General features: G+C 40.3%; 1 protein-coding gene across 4 annotated transcripts in view; it reads right to left on the bottom strand.

The window, feature by feature from the left end:
• EML4 (EMAP like 4) overlaps window positions 1-10350 on the bottom strand; it is a 153991-nt gene extending 143641 nt beyond the window's left edge. For 3 of the 4 annotated variants that reach the window (XM_010337475.3, XM_003926779.3, XM_074396462.1), the window contains exon 1: window positions 10068-10350. In XM_010337475.3, the coding sequence (XP_010335777.2) occupies window positions 10068-10092 (25 nt within the window). In that variant the 5' untranslated portion in view covers window positions 10093-10350. The remainder of the gene's footprint in view (window positions 1-10067) is intronic. The other variant, XM_074396452.1, reaches the window with a different exon arrangement.
• Between the last annotated feature and the right edge of the window lie 8197 nt (window positions 10351-18547).

Raw genomic sequence — 18547 nt, 5'->3', positions numbered from 1 at the left:
CACAGAAAAGCTGTTAGAACAAAAACAGAACAAAGAATATCCATATAGCTTTCACCAAATTAACTTATTGTTAACATTTTACCCATGTGCTTCCTGTGGGTGTGTATATGTGTGTGTGTGTATATATATACATACATATATATGTATATATATATGTATGTATATATATACACACACACACACACACACACACACACATGACCAGGCACAGTATGCCTGTAATCCCAGCACTTTGAAAGGGCAGGTGGATCACCTGAGGTCAGGAGTTCCAGACCAGCCTGACAAACATGTTGAAATCTTGTCTCTACTAAAAATACAAAATTAGCTGGGCATGGTGGCATGCGCCTGTAATACCAGTTACTTGAGAGACTGAGGCAGGAGAATCACTTGAACCCAGGAGGTAGAGGGTGCAGTGAGCCAAGACTACACCACTGTACTCCAGCCTGGGCAGCAGAGCGAGACTCTATCTTAAAACAAAACAAAACAAACACCCACATATGTTATTACATTTGTTTTCTGAACCATTTAAACATTAAGTTATAAACATCATGGCCCTTTCTCCCTAAAAACTTTGGTATGCATTTCCGAAGAATAAAAACATTCTGTTACATAACCTTAAGACAGTTACCAACTTCAATAAACATTAATGCAATACTTACTACTATCCATATTCCAATTTTGCCAAGTGATCCAATAATATCCTTTATTATAATTTCCCCTCTATAAAAGATATAGTCTAAAATCGGGCAGTCCATTTAGTTATCATATCTCTTAAGTCTCCTTTGATCTGGAATGTTTCCACAGATTCTATTTTTATAACATTAAAAAAAAGAAAAGAAAAACTAGCACCCCAACGTTTTAAAAAATAGGATGTTCCCCATCTGGAGTTTAAAATTTCTTCATGATTAGATTCAGGCTATGAAGTCATGACTGGTAAACACCATAAGTGATGTGTTCTTTTCAGGGCATCACATGCATAGACACACCACATCCACTGGTGATATTTATTTTGATCATGCACACAAGGTATTGTCCGATTTTACCACCATATTGAGTTACTGTATTCCCCCCTTACAAGTAATAAGCATTATATGGGGAGAAATTTAAGAACATGCAGACATCCTGCTCCTCATCAAAATATCCCCTTAAACTTAGCATCTATTGATGATTCCTGTCTGAACAAATCTTTATTACAATGGTTGCAAAACAATCATATGAATTTTAAAGTTAAATAGATTTCCACTTTGGCTATACTTCCAGATCCCTTAGGCGTTAAGGGCTCAGTACCCTCCACTTTAGAACCACTATGGTGCAACGGTTTGAGTGTACAAGACTAATCTGAGACAGCTTCCTGGGGGAAGAATACTTGAGCGACTAAGTGGTAAACCAGTCAAGACACAGACAATTTCATCAGACGAGCTTAAAAATAAAGAAACATGGTAAGTCCTCTTTTTTGCAGTTGTTGTTTTTGGCTCCCAGGGATCTCTCACATGACAGGCATCACATAGGGGATACTTACCACACTACAAACAAGGAAAATCCTCTTTCTTATTTATCTGAGACAGGGTCTCACTGTTCACTCTGCCATCCAGGCTGGAGTGCAGTAGCATGATCATAGCTCACTGCAGCCTCCACCTCTCAGGCTCCAGCAATCCTCTCACCTCAGCCTCCCAAGGAGCTGGGCATGCACCACCACATTCAGCTAATTTTTGTTTTTGTTTTGGTAGAGACAGGGTCTCGCTATGTTGCCCAGACTGGTCTTGAACTCCAGGTGTCAAGTGATATTCCCACCTTGGCCTCCCAAAGTGCTAGCATTATAGGTGTGAGCTACCCTGCCTGGCCTGAACATTCTCTTTCAAAGCAAATAATTGATCTGCAAGGTAAATATACCCTAGCTCATCAATTTTATAAAATCACTTCTTTACATACTGAGTTTGCCTGAAATACACTGATTCTAGAACTAATATCTTTTTGCTGCTACTGATATTAAACATATTCTAATCATTATATTCAGACGCTAAAAACTTGTCAAAGACACAGCACACAACTCATGATTACTTCTAATTGTTCATCCACCTTTTCATGTATGACAACCTTTTCACCTATTCTCTCAAAGATAGGGATTAGCACTAAAAATGTATCTTGCATCTGATTGTGACCAACAGATATTCTACGCTGAAATCTAAGGTAAATATATTTAACAGAAATTAAATGTTCCATGAAGCAATATCACACGAAGTACTGATATTTTATATTATCTCTTCCTTTTCTCCTCATTTTTCTAATGTTGGTCCTGACCACTACTAACCTGATTTCAAAAACCATTAATAGGTCATACACATGACTGTACTTGAAAACAGCACCCTAGAATCTGGCACAGAATTCCTTACCAGATTCCCGACAAAGTCTAGAACATTTCACTCATTTCAGGTGAAATAAGAAAAAAGAACACAGTGAGTTTTTGTTTGTTTGCTTGTTTGAGGTGGGGTCTCACTGTCACCCAGGGTGAAGCACAGTAGTGCAATCTCAGCTCACTGCAACCTCTACCTCCCAGGCTCAAGCAATCCTTCCACCTCAGCCGCCTAGGTACCTGGGACCACAGGCATGTACCACCATGCCTGGCTAATTTTTTTGTACTTTTGGTAGAGACAGAGTCTCACCATGTTGCCCAGGCTGGTCTCAAACTCCTGAGCTCAAGGGATCCACCCACCTTAGACTCCCAAACTGCTGGGATTACAGGCATGAGCCATATTTAATTTTTAAAGTAATTTTACAACTTTTTATTCTGACTATATATTACAATCTTTTGGTCTTCAAATGTCATTTCTTTTAAAAAATGAGGTATGAAAGTGAAGGTTAAGTCATCAACTATATATTTTTTTTCCTCCACATTTTACTAGATCATGACATCTCCACTGCAAGACTTCAAAGACACATGAGAGTTTCAGCCTTCAATAAAACCTTCAACACAGCCTTCAAGAGGTTTATAATTTGGCTTCAGTGGGCATGGTGGCTCACACCTGTAATCCCCCAGCACTGTGGGAGGCCTCAGGGGGCAGATCACTTGAGGTCAGGAGTTCGAGATCAGCCTGGCCAACATGGTGAAACACGTCTCTACTAAAAATACAAAAATTAGCTGGGTGTGGTGGCACATGCCTGTAATATCACCTAATTGGGAGGCTGAGGCAGGAGAATGTCTTGAACTCAAGAGACACAGGTTGCAGTGAGCTGAGATCACATCACTGCACTCCAGCCTGAGTGACAAAGCAAAACTCCGTCAAAAAAAATAGTACTAATATAAAAATAAAAACAATTTGGCTTAAGGAAATAAGACATAATAATTTTAAGATTGATAATAATTACTTTTACCTTATAACTATAAGAAAAAACATTCTGCAATAAGTACCCCAAGAGTGTTCAAGGAAGAATGCTTTGGGCTGAAAATAAAAAGAAATGTTTTTAGAAAGGAAATAATATTTGAGTTGAGCTTTTAAATGTATACAGAATAGTCATCAGGATGAAAAGATGAAAATTTGAGGAATAGGAAATCAGTCATTTTGGCCAGAACATGGTGAGACAAGAGATGACAGAGGACTTGAGAAGAGGCTAAGGTATTTGAATAATGTATTCATTAAGAAAATGAAGCAATCTGAATTGAGGACTTGAGAAGAGGCTAAGGTATTTGAATGTATTCATTAAGAAAATGAAGCAAGCAAAGCATGGCTTTAGGAAGATTTATCTGAGGGTCCTGTACAAGATAAAATGGACAGGTGGAGATTCTTCAGGCCATGCAATTATCCATGCATCAAATATTAAGTACCTGAACTATAGTGGTGGAAAAGAAAGGGGATGAGAATAGGTGACAAGAATTGACAAATCTTAGAAGAGATTCTAATGCCCTAGGCAAAAATGGCAAAGAATCAAACATGATTCTGAAATTTCAAGGCTGGGTGACACAGTCACTAGGAAATAAGGAAAAGAAGCTGATTTAGAAGAGAAGTTCAGATTTGGGTATGTACCCGACGGTTCTAAAGAGTCGGTAACGAAGTAGAGAAAAGAACACCGGATTCCAACAGAAAAATCTGAGTTCAATTAAAAAAAAAAAAAAGGTTAGGATCCAATGAAAAAAACAGAATGCAAAATTTATGTCTGCAGTATGATTTTAACTATTAAAAACTTAAGCACAGGAAAAGACAAAGAACAAGTACATCAACATGTTAACATCGGCTATGTACAAATGAGCTAAAGATAATTTATTTTTCTATTCTTTTTTCCTATTGTGTTTTATTTAAAAACAATATGAGGCTGAGTATGGTGGCTCACAACTGTAATCCCAGCACTTTGGGAGGCTGAGGTGGACAGATCACTTGAGGCCAGAATTCGAGATCAGCCTAGCCAATATGGCAAAACCGCATCTCTATTAAAAATACAAAAATTAGCTAGGTGTGGTGGTGCAATCCTGTCATCTCAGCTACTCGGGAGGCTGAGGCACGAGAATTGCCTGAATCTGGGAGGCAAAAGTTGCAGTGAGCCAAGATGGTGCCACCACACACCATCCTGGGCAACAGGAGTGAAATTCTGTCTCGAAAAAATAAAATTAACATAGATACAAACACCCCCAAACATACAAAAAAAGAAGAAACCTGGACTCAAAGTTTCAAAAATATAACATACTCTCTATACCTTTTTCATCTATAAAAGGGTAATAATTCATCTTCCAAGGTTAGTATGCAGATTAAATGAGGTAAAAGCTCTTTGTAAACTGTAAATAAGAAATGCTTTAGATTAATATTTAAAAATCATATACAGCATGCAAAATTAAGGCATTATAATAGCCTAAGACATAGAAATATACTACGGGGTCAGGTGCGGTGGCTCACACCTGTAATACTAGAACTTTGGGAAGCCAAGGTGGGTGGATCATCTGAGGTCAAGTTCGAGACCAGCCTGGCCAACATGGTGAAACCCCATCACTATTAAAAATACAAAAATTAGCCAGGCATAGTAATACATGCCTGTAATCCCAGCTACTCAGGAGGCTGAGGCAGAATTGCTTGAACCTGGGAGGCAGAAGTTGCAGTGAACTGACATCATGCCACTGCACTCTAGCCTGGAAGACAGAGCAAGACTCTGTCACGAAAAAAAAATATATATATATATATATATACACAAACTATAGATTTGGGAATCTTCCACACTGAGGCAATACTAAACGAAATTGATTCTTTCCCTAAACTTTTTTACAGGATTAGAATTATTTGAAAATCAAAATGTTTTTCTAAAATTTCTTATGAATATTGAAGTTTTACATGTTATAAAAACAAACTCCCACATATGAAATACCGCATTTTTCTATACAGTATTCCAACTTAAACATAGGACGGAAAGATTCTTTAGAATTTGAACTGCTAAATTATTTCATTGTTTTAAAACGCCAGGTTCTACAGCGATAAATCTAGCAATCAGCAAATGTTCCCTCAGAAGTTACTTGCTTGAAACATAGCACAGCATTCTAAATGGTGCTTCCTCCCTCCATCCCCATTTCTGGTACTTAGGCTTAATAAACATCTCAACATACAGTATGTACTTTATTTACTGTTTTTAGAAGCAGAGGTTTGCTCTGTGGCCCAGTGGAGTGCAGGGGTACAATCCTAGCTCAATGCAACCTTGAACTCCTGTGCTCAAGTGATCCTCCTGCCTCAGCCTCCCTAGTAGCTGGGGTTACCAGTGTATGCCACTATGGCTATTTTTGGTGTTTTTTAGAGACAAGGTCTTGCTATGTTGCCACAGGTCTCAAACTACTGGGCTCAATCGATCCTTCCACCTCAGCCTCCCAAAGTGCTGGGACTACAGGCGTGAGCCACTGCACCCAGTCATAGACTTATTTTAAAAACCAGGCAGTAAGCTCCTAAAGGACAAAAACCATGTCTTTTATTTGTCCTTCCCATAAGAACCACCAAACACAGTGCTAGTCCATGTTCGATGTTAATCCATATACATGTTGAGAAATACTCTAGCTAACTCATGTTGAGGATGCTTTACTAACCATTTAAGAGTTACTACTCATGTGCTGTTACGTAAGTCTATCTTCAATCCTTCGAGAGGCAACCAATAAAAATTGAAAGTTTAAAAAAGCTCCCCAAATATTACATGAAAAATGTTTTCATGTAAATAAGGAATGCTCTAATGTTTAAAAATCATATACAGCACTGTTCCTTTAAGAAAGCAAGACTATTATCTGTGATGAGAAATCACAGTTGTAACAATGTGATTGTTAAAAAGACTAATTTCAGCCCTGGTGCAGTGGCTCACACTTGTAATCTCAGCACTTTGGGAGGTCGAGGTGGGCAGATCACAAGGTCAGATAGTTCAAGATCAGCCTGACTAACACGGTGAAACCCTGTCTCTACTAAAAATACAAAAATTAGCCGGGTGTGGCGTGGGAGCCTGTAACCCCAGCTACCCAGGAGGCTGAGGCAGGAGAATCACTTGAACCTGAGAGGCTGAGGTTGTGGTGAGCCGAGATTGCGCAACTGAACTCCAGCCTGGGTGACAGAGCAAGACTCTGTCTCAAAAAAAAAAAAAAAAAGACCAATTTCTGAAAATAGTTCATAAGTGGAAGCATACTGCTATACTTGTTCATATTTACACCTTGTACCCAGAATGTTGTTTCTCATAGATACTAATCCAACAATTTCATTCACTACGATTTTTCCTAGGGGGAAAAAGATTTTAAGTTCTGTTGTTTAACTTTTGAGGCAGAAAAATTTAAAGCTGACATGGTTAAGTATAAGGTTTCTTTCAAGTGCAAACAGACTAATCTCTAGGTTAATTCCAAGATAAAAGTCTTAAAATTAAACCTCTATTATGAAAAAGATTCTAAAAAGATTAAGCATGAAATGCCCCCAATCTCTGCCTTATAAAAAAAAAAATCAGTAAGAGAAGCTGTATCAATAGTTTCCCACTTTTGCACGGAGACATATTTAAAATATATGCTGTATGTACATTTGCAAATGTGTATCTATACGTAGTGATTTGGAGGCAAGACATCAAGGTAATTGAGTACTTTTCTCTCCTAGGTTAAAAAAAAATGGTTTCCAAAGTGCTGCCTTAAGTTACCGTAATTCGTGAATTAAGAGATGCATTAATAATACCTAAGGGAAATTCCAGAGTACAAGCACCTGCCAGCCAAGTTGCCTGAAATTCATCAGCTGTGGAGATTAAAAGAATTCTTCAGTTGTTTTTATATAAAACAAAGATAATATAACAAGTACCATGTAACTTCAATGTGGCATTCATAAAATGGTCAACCCCTATCATTCCTCTGTGATTTCAAAAACCACTACCTAGTCTTTATTGCCATTAGACATCTTACAAAATGCACGTAATAAGGTGGTTTTCTTATCTAAACACGCATCAAAGGTAAAATTTGAATTTTTTCACTTCACAAAATGAGCCATCATAGAATTTTCTTAATCTCTTCTCTAAAATTATTCTGTTTATAAAATAGTCAATTTTTCTGCTTATAAAGTTTGTTCACCATTTTTCAAAAATTTATCTAATATGTAAAAGGAGATACATACTTCCTTCAGAATAAATAAATGCTTGTAATACTTGTAAACCCAGAAGACCTTCACGTGTTTTGAATTCTTGGGTTTTTTTTGTTTTTTTTTAAAAAAGCTTAAAAACATCTACTAGAGTAGAAGTGCTTGCCTTTAAAGTCATGGCTCTCCTGATGATAAAATAAAGATCAATGTAACTCTAAGCTCCAGGCTAATTAACTGCAGAGAACAGAAACAAGCAATTTGGCAAGAGCTCAGCATAGTTCCGCTTAAAGACACCAGTAAAATATACCAGCACTACTCCTCCTCCACCCCTTTAAGGTTTCAATTAAGATGGGGCCTAGTTTTACTCTTACAAGGGGGACAGAAAGAGAAAGCACAGAGCTCCTACTGAGAAGTATCTTCTTCAAGAGCAGCTCCAGAAATACTGCCAGGAGCCACTTCCTTCCCTATCTGCAGACACAGGTTCCTCTGTTAGGCATATCTCCTCTGTTCCTGATTAACACCATATCTAAAGAAACGTCTCATCATATACCACCAAAAGCATGGCATCAAATAAATTTTTTAAATCCAACATTAGGGTCAACAACGACGCTCTTTATGAAAAGTGCAAGCCCCAACTGCAATTCTTCATCTCTAGGTCTCTTATATTACTTGCCTCATGAACTGGTTAAGAAGAAAGCTATTACAAAGCACAATGTTTGAAAATAAACTTAAGTGCCCCAACTGGTGATAAAGACTCCTTCTAAACACTTGGAGAAGATAAAGCTTTAACAAGCCCTCCAGAAGTCCTTAGAATCAACAGGAAAGACGTTAAAGTGAATAGAGATCTCACCATTCCTACAAGATGAGGACCCAAAACAGTACAAAGATACCACAGCTCTCTACAACCTCCCCTAAAAAGACGCTCAATTTTTACTTCAGTATACGATCAGCCCTTCAATGGATATATACGACAAGTTTTTCAGTCCAATATTTACTGTGAATAAACCAATGCATGGGGCTAAAAAAGCACAAGGGAAAAATGGATGTCTCTCTAAAAGGAGCCCAACCTAAGTAAGGAATTATAAGACATCAAAGGTTAGATAATGGACAACAGGTGCCTTAGAGGAGGAAAGAGTAACACAACACTCAGTTGCCTCCTATTTTGGGATTTCCACTCTGAAAGCACTATGATAACAATTTTTCTGCCCAAGAAAAAGTGAAGACCAAAATTATGAATTTTACTAACTATAATGCTCTTTGACTTACTTTTTTACTTTAGATTTTTAAAATGCATCAAATCTCGATATTGTGCGGATATAATACGGCCTACGGCCGGACTGCTCACTGATCAGTGAACATTAACCAAGTGGAGATTATCAAGAAATGTAAAAGAAAGGTGTTTGAATACAAGCTACCTGCATACAAAATACTCAAAATACAATTCCAGCAGTAGGTATCACATACCTGTGATATCAGCCAAAGCTGAAACTGTTTCTCTCACCATTCTAACAGTTGAGCTCAGTATTTTACTAGATTCCAATGGCCTCAAAGAATAGTAGTAATTCCAGACTCAGCTTCTAGGGCAGCGTGGAGTTTGGATTTTCCTAGTCAGAAGATTACCTTCATCTGAGTGAAAGGGAACACTGAAAAGGCACTTCAGCCTATTTAATAACCTCTTCCCTTTCTCCATTCCACAAAGACAACATCTTCCAAAAATGGAGAATCCTTTCCTTCCCTGATAGAGGCCCCCTTTCCTATTGATTCATTGGGCAGAATCACTTCTCCCCAGCATGCATGCCGAGCCAGAAAACACTTCTGCTTTCACTCTTAAAGAGGGTCCCCCAACACAGATGCACCTCTTTCCTGTATTAAGCAAGTGATGCTCCGGTGCTTCTAGGTCTCTCCACCACTGCAAAATGCTCAGAGAAGTGGAGGGCGTGAAGGGGAAGTTGCCTACTACTCTGAAGCATGCTGAAAAGTTGTCTCCAAATTTAAAGTGGAGACTAGGGGGGCGAGGGATGCCCCCTTCCTGTAGGGGGAATGAGGGTCCCTACCCTAAAAAAGAGCCTCTGTGCGGGTACAGGCTGTCCACACCCTGAAAAAGAGTTCTGTATGTGGAAAGGGGGTGGAATGTTGTACCCTGAAGAGGAGCCTGGATTTGAAAAAGTGTCCCAACCCTGAAGGGGGGGTCCGTAGGGGGGAGCCTTGAGTGTAAGGGAAGGGGTGTGCCAGCTATTGGGGGCCTGAGAAGGAAGGGGTTCCCACTGGGGGGAAGGAGGGCCCCGCACTGAAAGGGGCTCCGGGAGAAAAGGAGGGTCTGGCACGGAGGAGGGCTGGGCATGGGGGAGGGGCCCTCAGTCCACCGGAGTCTGCGGAGGGGCGGCAGCCTCGAAGAGAACATGTGCAGTGGAGCCGCTGCCACCCCGAGGGGCAGGGGGGAGGGCAGGCCCTGGGCTGTGTACGGAGGGAACAAAGTTCCCACCCTGCGCAGAAGAGGCAGGACTCCCCGGCCGTACTCACCGAGGCTGCCGGCGAAACCGTCCATCTTGCAGGGAAAGCGCCGGGCTCTGGGCTCAGCGGGGCGGGCACTTCATTCAGCGGACCGACAGAGTGGCCGACGCTGAGCCTGACCCGCTCGCTCTCTAAGTCGCCCGGTTCGGTCCCGGCTCCCGCCTCCGTCGTCCGTCTCTTCGCCCTCGGATAGTCAGCTGCGGCCGCCCGGGCCACTTCCCCGTCAGGTTGAGAGCCGCGCCGCTCAGACGCCTGCCCGGCCTCCCTCCCAGGCAGCAGCCGCGAGCGCCGCGCCCCGCCCCCGCGCCCGCGCGCAGCAGTATCCCCGCCCCGCGCACGTCGTCACACTTCCGACTCCGCCTCTCACGTGACGCCACAAAGGCGGGGTCCTGCCAGGCCCGCCCTCTCACCTTGCTTCGGCCTCGGCATTCGTCAGTCTCGCGCCGGGCTGGTGGTTGTGCCTGCATGGTGGGCCTGCTGAAGGCTGGGGAACCACGGTTTGCAGCTGGTTCGGAACAGGTGGGGATAAGGCATAGCGATACTCTGATTCATGAAGGATCCTCTTCCTTTATAGCCCCTGGGAAGCCCTCAGAGCCAAGTCTGGATCCCCGCCAAGGGGAGATGGCCACCACGTGGGTCCTAGAAGGACACTAAACAAGCAACCAAGAAGGAGACATTCTCCCTCTCCCACAATAGGGTGAGGGACAAATGGGGGCGAAGCTTCTTGACTAGCTCGATGCCACCACTGCCACAGCCGCCGGGCCCAGGACAGATGAGAAGCAAGGAATATTAGTGCTGGACATGACCCAAAAGTTCATCTTGCCCAGCTCTTCTTATGAAGAAAAACAGAGCCTTAGACAGGACAACACCTGCCCAAAGTTATCGAACCTAGTAGAAGGAAAAACTCAGGCTTCCTTACTCTCCCTAGAGTTCTGTCAGCTAGGGGTGCAAAATGACTCATACATGGCAGGCTATAGGATGGCCTGCTAGGGAACCATAATAAGGGTTATTTCAAATGAATTAACACTGATTTCTAGGCCCAACTCCATATGACACAAGAAGTGAGTGTCAAATCACCTAATTTATTTAGGCATCACTTTATTCATTTGCAAATGGGTTGGCTGGACTTGTAACCAAAACATGTAAATACACATAGCCTTCATCTTCCTCCTCCCTTCCCCAACACTATTTCTGTACTTCTAAAGACTTTCTCATGGTTTGTCAAGTCCCTCCTGGGGCTCAGTTGTGCAGATTAGAGTAAGAGTTAAAGGGAAGAGCTGTAAGGAACTGAAGAACTAAATTGATCTATATATAATAAATTGATAAATACATAATAAAGAGCTGAGTTAGGGGAAAACAGTCCTACTACACACAATTGCAGGAGAGAGGGACAAACAAGAAGGGAGACAAGAACTATGTCCCCTTAGAGGAATTAAATGGTTGAAAGGAGTGTTAAACCTTCTTGTGATATACGTCTCCCTTCGGTGCCTCTTTAAAAATCTTCCCCCAAAATGTAAATTACTTTACATTTCTTGTTTGTATATCAGACCTGTGTTTCTTCCAAATACCATACTGTATGGAGACTGGCCATAAGGCAGTCAAGATTAATTCAGGTTACAGACTAAACGGTGTCTAAAATTTCCTGCTCTTCAAACTTAAATGATTTACCCAATGTTCCCTCTGCTATGGGCGTTTTCATATACATAAGTTTCTACTAAGCCGAAGTAAATCTTAGAGAAGTTTTCAATTCTGACAGCTGCTCTTTTGTGTCTGCATACTATACTCTCTGTCTGAGGTCGATTAAAAGAATAAGAACTTGGCATATTGGTATACCTATGTTTTATGGTCCAGACCTGGAAGTGTGTACCTCACTTTTGTCCGCATTCCACTGGCCAAAACTTGGTCACATGACCACAAGGGAGGCTAGAAATGTAGTCTGTGTATCCAGAAGAAAAAGAGACATATTTTGGTAACGGCTCCCTGGTTTCTGCCACAGTCCCCTTCATGGCATTCATCAGAGGTAAAATTTTTCAATTGCTTGAATGATTTATTCAATAAGCATTTCATTCATTATACTGTATACTACAAGGAAAGCTGTTAGAATGAATATAAGAGAGTTAATACATCCCAGGAGTTAAGAGTTCAGACTCTGGAATCATACTTCACAGATTCACATCCCAACTCCACTTACTAGCTATGAAACAGTGGACAAATTACCTAACTTCTCTGTGCCTCAGCGTTTTCAACTGCAAAATAGAGATGGTAACACTTCTTAGAGTTTTTGAGAGGATGCTATGAGATAATATATGTAAACCACTTAGAACAGGGCACAAAATGTCATAAGTACTACATGAGTATTAGCTGCTTTTACTATCTGTTTTTGCTCTCTAGCATATACTTAGTGCATATTACAGAATAACTTTTTGATAAATATTTATTGAATAATGAACAAACATAGAACTCTGAAAACTAGTCAATCTGAATACATTGTTTCTACAACCAGTGCCTGAGTGTTTTAAAACAGCCAGAATTTTTCTGTTTTATATTTATCAAAGTAGATCTTGCAATCTAAGCCTCTAATACTACCATGATAAAGTAAAATTTAACATAAATCTTTGAAAAGTGAAACCTAGCTGAACATTATCGTCCAACACACACAAATCCAAAGGTACTAAACAGTTACCAATTACTGGATGGTTATTTTGGTTATTCACCTTAACAAAGGATTCATCTTTAGATTATTTTCAATGTGGAGTCCCCTTGCCCCTTTGAGCTTTTTAAGTATAACTTAATTCAGGCAAATGCAAAATATTTTTGTGCCATTTTTCAGGAGCCCAGTTATTGGAAAAGGCTAAATATATCTATGTCAAATAATAAAAACTTAGAACATTCTCTTTATTGTTTTGGTTTTGGTTTTTGAGACAGGGTCTCACTCTGTTTTCCAGGCTGGAGTGCAGTGGCACGATCTCAGCTGACAGAAACCTCCACCTCCCAGGTTCAAGCAAGTCTCATGCCTCAGCCTCCCAAGTAGCTGGGATTACAGGTGCGTGGACCATTCCTGGCTAATTTTGTATTTTTTAGTAGAGACAGGGTTTGGCCACGTTGCCCAGGCTGGTCTCAAACTCCTCACCTCAAGTGAGTCACCTGCCTTGGCCTCCGAAAGTGCTGGGATTACAGGCATCAGCCACTGTGTCCAGCAAAAGCATTTTCTTTATACATAGAATCTTGACTCTGCATAGTATCTTCTCCTCTATGTCAAAATGAGTATATTGCGGGAGGAGTTTCTACTAATGAAGATACAAGATACACCTATTGTCAAAGTCTTGACCTAACATTTGAAGAGAAATATTCCTATTCAGTTTCTTTGTTTTACTCTTACTAGCTAGACTACCTTAAAAAGTGACTATAAACTATTCTTGCCTGCTTGCTTTTTTCTCCCGAAGACATTTTAAAATAAATGTCAAGGTAAATTAAGGTATTAATTAATTAATTAATTAATATTTGCAAGTAGAGTAACACAGGAAGTTCTCTACTTGCAAAGTATTAATTAATACTTAAAAACCCCCTTAATTGCTGGGTCTTCAGCTCCTTTTTATTTCACCATTTGAATGTTATTTTAAAAAATGAAACCCTGTAGTCACGGAACTATGTAGATTGTATAAACCTGTAGTCCGTGTAAGCATAAATATCATAGAAAAAAAATCAGAAGTAACTATCTGGGTGGGGAAAAAAGGGATTCTTTATTTTTATAATATGTTTAATGTAAGCAGCATATAAAAGAATTCCAAAATCTATGAGAAGCTAAATGGCAATGATTTTCTAGCTTCTAACCATAAAGAATTCCCAGGGAGAACTCCAAAATTACTGCAAGAGAAATAAAAGGAGTTTGAGAGCAGAGACCCCAAAGTGTCAGAAGTAGCTGCCTCTGAGCAATGAAATTCAGTGGAGGACGGAAAGGGTAGAGGAGAGAGACAGGGAATTTCTCTTTATATTGTTTTAATCATATAAGCCTGTGTTCATTTTTTGAATACATTAAAAATGCAAAAACAAAGAATATATTGCGGTGCATATTAATTCAGACGCTCACAAATTGTATCTATAGAGACTGGTTTAAAATATCATACTTTAATTAAATAACTCTTTTAGCAACCTTGGAATGATTGTTATCTCTCTCATAAGACTTTCCAGACTTTCTGACTTCAGAAAAGAATCAGGCAATTAGTAGTGCTGTAAATTCTTGGCAAGAGCTTAAGAGACTGAAATCTATCCTGTGGGGATCACCAGCCATGCCTCACTTGGGGGACCTGCTGCGTGGATACATGATTGAGTGAATGAATGCCTATTGAGGTTAATTTTGGCAGTTCTGATGGTGCCGTCCATGGCTAGCAGAAAGAAGACAACTAGCCTCACCTGCAGAGCTAAGTTTTCCCAATGCCGATTCAGAACTTATGCCATGAAATGAGATTTGAACTTGTTGAGACTGTGGAACCAACTTTAAAGTTTCTTTTAGGCCGGGCGCGGTGGCTCAAGTCTGTAATCCCAGCACTTTGGGAGGCCGAGGTGGGTGGATCACGAGGTCAAGAGATCGAGACCATCCTGGTCAACATGGTGAAACCCCGTCTCTACTAAAAATACAAAAAATTAGCTGGGCATGGTGGGTGGCACGTGCCTGTAATCCCAGCTACTCAGGAGGCTGAGGCAGGAGAATTGCCTGAACCCAGGAGGCGGAGGTTGCGGTGAGCCAAGATCGTGCCATTGCACTCCAGCCTGGGTAACAAGAGCGAAACTCCGTCTCAAAAAAAAAAAAAAAAAAAGTTTCTTTTTATGTGTTATAGCTTCACTACCTTTAACTGGATGTTGGGCAAGCCTTAGAGATAATAGCTGATAATTTTCATGTGTCCATCATAAATATAAGCTTTTTCTCCATGAAGAGTTCGTAGCAACCTCTTATAAAATTGATATTCTGCAGGGAAATACTTTTAAATAGAAATATTAGAGTGGAAAGCAGCCAATCAAGGAAATTCAATTCTCAAAATTAATAACACAGGAAGTTCTCTACTTGCAAATAAAATATTTCCAAAAGGTCATTTGTAAGTCAGCAGTTTGAAATTAGGAACAATGCCATAATTGGTGGTTAGATTGCCACTAAGCCCCCGAAAACATGTAGCATGCTGATCCTAACCTGCCTGTATTAAACCACACTGATGACGACCTTACTTAAGATTTTGAACCAGGCAGGTCTGAAATTGAATATTGTCTATTCTAAGCATCTGTGGGTTGATGTTGCAACCTAAATACAACTTATAACACCATTTCAGCTTTCAAAGTTCTGACTTATGAATGCCCTAAGTGGCGGGTTTCGTTATCCCCGTTTTTCAGAAAGGAAAATGAGTCTCAAGAGTATACAACTATGAAATGGGAAAATCAAGTTTTGAACTCATATCCATCTACAACTGAAAATCAAACCCTTTGCTGTACCAGTTTGCCTTTTGGTCTCAGTGGGATTCTGTTGTGGGGATCCTTGAACACCAGACTGAGACGCCTATCAACAATGCAGTTTTAGCAACAAAGTGATGTGATCAAAGCATTGCTTTAGGAAGATTAAACTGGGTGGACACATTGGAAGAGGCACTGGAAGTGGGGAATCCAATTAGGAGACTTGCAGTGGAGCAGTAGCTGCAGAAAGGTCCAAGAAAAAAAAAGTTGTGTGAAGGTAAACAATGAATTAACAATAAACAAAGCCCTTGCGGAGCTGGGTAGACTTGATTGCCTCAGATGCTAAGGAAGACGAGGGAGTAAAACAGGTTATCCAGGCTCAGATCCCAGTGATGGAGAGAATAATGGAAGCATTATATTAAAATGGGAACTTAAATAATGATGTGACTAGAGAAAAGAAAATAATAGTGATTAATCAATCTTTGCGGGAAGCTGAAGGGAATCAGAGGTTATCTTTGACAGCTGGGGCCCAGGCACATGCCATACGCCAAGTGAATGCCTCAACCCAGGTCTTTTAATGGCAAGGTTGAGTTGTGGGGCAGTGATACAAAAACTAGCAGTCAGAGTCCATGCTTGAAGATGATTGAGAAATTGAAGAGCAACAGTGATGGTGTGCAGGGGTAGGAAGTAGGGCAGCCCGCTCCAGGGCAGTGCCCTCACCAGACTCCTCCTAAGGAACAAACTTGCCCATGCTCTCTGTGCCCTACACTGCCTGGGTTTCTGCTCATTTTCTGTGCCTAGCCCTCAGATCTTCCTACCAACTGAATGAGCTACCTGATATCCTCCCAGTGAATTTGTTTTCTGCTTGTGTCAGCCAGAGTGGCTTTCTGTTGTTTGCAATAGAGAACTCTGAGTGGTACACGTGCTGCATTCAGTTTTAAACAGATTGTGCTTGGTGTCATAACCAGATGTCCAGATGAATGTCTCCAGCACATAGTTTGAAATGTGGACTGTGGTTTAGGAGAGGGTTGGGTCTGGGAATGTACATGCAGGAGACTTCTCAAGAGAGCCAATAGTTTAAGCTGTGAGAAATCTTAGAGGAAAAAGATTTAAGAGGGAAAAAATGGAAGTGAGCACAATGTAGAACTTGAAAGACCTCCAGTATTCAGGAGGAGAAGGTGTCAGGGAAGAAACAATACTAGTAATAGAAGGCAAATCCCGCTAGTGCCCTGTCACAGAACCAAAAGGAGTCACAAGGTTTTTTTAATGATGGAAGTTGGAAGCTATTAAATGCTGTAGAGTCCAAGGAATATGAGAAGTGAGAAAGGGGTACTAGATTTAGTGATTATGAGACCACTGGTCTTTAGAGAGTTGTTTATCTTGACGGTGGGGAAAAAATCAGGTTGCAAAAGATTAAAGACTGGATGGGAGGTGAAAGTGGAGAGAAAAAAGTGCAGGCTACAGTTTAAAGGAATTTGGCAGGATTTTGTCTGTTTTGTTCACTGCTGAATTCCCAGCTCCTAGAAAAGTATCTGGCACATGGTAGGTGTTCAATAAATATTTGTTAAATTAATGAATAAAGAAGATCAGAAACAGAAAATTAACTTGAACTGAAGTATGATAAAGAGGTAAATTTTATTTTATTTTAGACAGGGTCTCACTCTGTCACCCATTATGGAGTGTAGCATTGTGATCTCAGCTCACTGCAGCCTCAATCTCCTGGGCTCAAGCGATCCTCTCACTTCAAATTTCTGAGTAGCTGGGACTACAGGTGCACACCAACACACATGGCTAATTTTTGTGTTTTTTGTAGAGATGGGGCTTTGCCATGTTGCCCAGGCTGGTCTTGAACTCCTGGCTCAAGCAATCCTTAGCCTCCCAAAGTGCTGGAATTACAGGCATGAGCCACCGTGCCCGGCCTAAAGAGGCAAATTTTTAGAATTGAGGGCACCTGAGTATGCTTGCAAACACGGGTTACCAAGTTCTGTCCCCCATCTCCATAGGCCAAAGAACCTGATTTCCTAGTCCTTTCTTTATAGTTACCTACTGGATACACTTTCCTCACCCATGTAGTATCCTCATTACTCCATTATTCAGTTTATCTGTACTGTAAGCTAATATAGTTCCATTTCCTGGGTAATAGTTTTTTACTCATCATATCTTATTCTTTGGAAAGTCTGCTTCTTATACTACTTCATGTTCCACACAAAGGTAAGTCAGATATTCCTCATCTATGTATATTGCATCCCAAACCACAGTTGAACCCCCGTAAGCTTTTGAGGACTTGATAAAACATTTTGATTAACCAGAAACAGGTGTATCATTAGATGATATTTCAATTGAACATTTTTTAAAAATTCATTCGTTTATGGTCCTTTACAACATCAAACTTTATATCCAATAACCAAATGATCAAATGCAGCATCAAAACATTGTAAAGAAGCTATATAAAGACATAAAGTTAAAATTGCCTCTGATTTAAGTAATAACAAAAATACCTAAGACTTACTTTGTTTTACTTTAAACCCTTCTCTTTCTAAGTCTCTGGAGTTTTACTTAGAAGGCTATGAGTGAAAAAAAAAAAAAAAAAAACAGGCATTTAAAAAATAAATTTTAACTAGAAATGTAAGAAGTCATACGTGGTTTTCAAGTGCAGTGAAACACTTGGACTGCAACAATTAAGATTAAAGACCTGGAAGGTTCCCACCCTGAGTTTATGGTCCTTGGTGGATGTAATTAAAGCCCATAAAGGCTTTACAATGGGTGTAAGAAAGTTTCTTTATTTTACCTGCAGACTTTAGGAGGTAATCTTCCAGTGCCTGTCATAGGTTCATCAGAGCAATCAGCTGTGACTTTAGGATTCTTTTGGTGTTCTTGTATTAATTTGCCTCTAAGCAGTCTGCAATTTTTGGAGGAAAAAAGAAACAGGAAAAAATACAAAATCAAGAATTTGCTTTTGTGTATGTTATTCCCTTTAGTTTCTTTTTAGAATGATTGTATGTGCCTGTTTGTGCAAATGGAAGGCACGTGTGTATACATACATGAGTGTGTCT

This window comes from Saimiri boliviensis, chromosome 1, assembly GCF_048565385.1.
Source record: "Saimiri boliviensis isolate mSaiBol1 chromosome 1, mSaiBol1.pri, whole genome shotgun sequence".
In the NCBI taxonomy this organism is placed as follows: Eukaryota; Metazoa; Chordata; class Mammalia; order Primates; family Cebidae; genus Saimiri; species Saimiri boliviensis.
The sequence above is the reverse complement of the archived record's forward strand: the minus strand, read 5'-3'. Positions and strand labels throughout refer to the sequence as shown.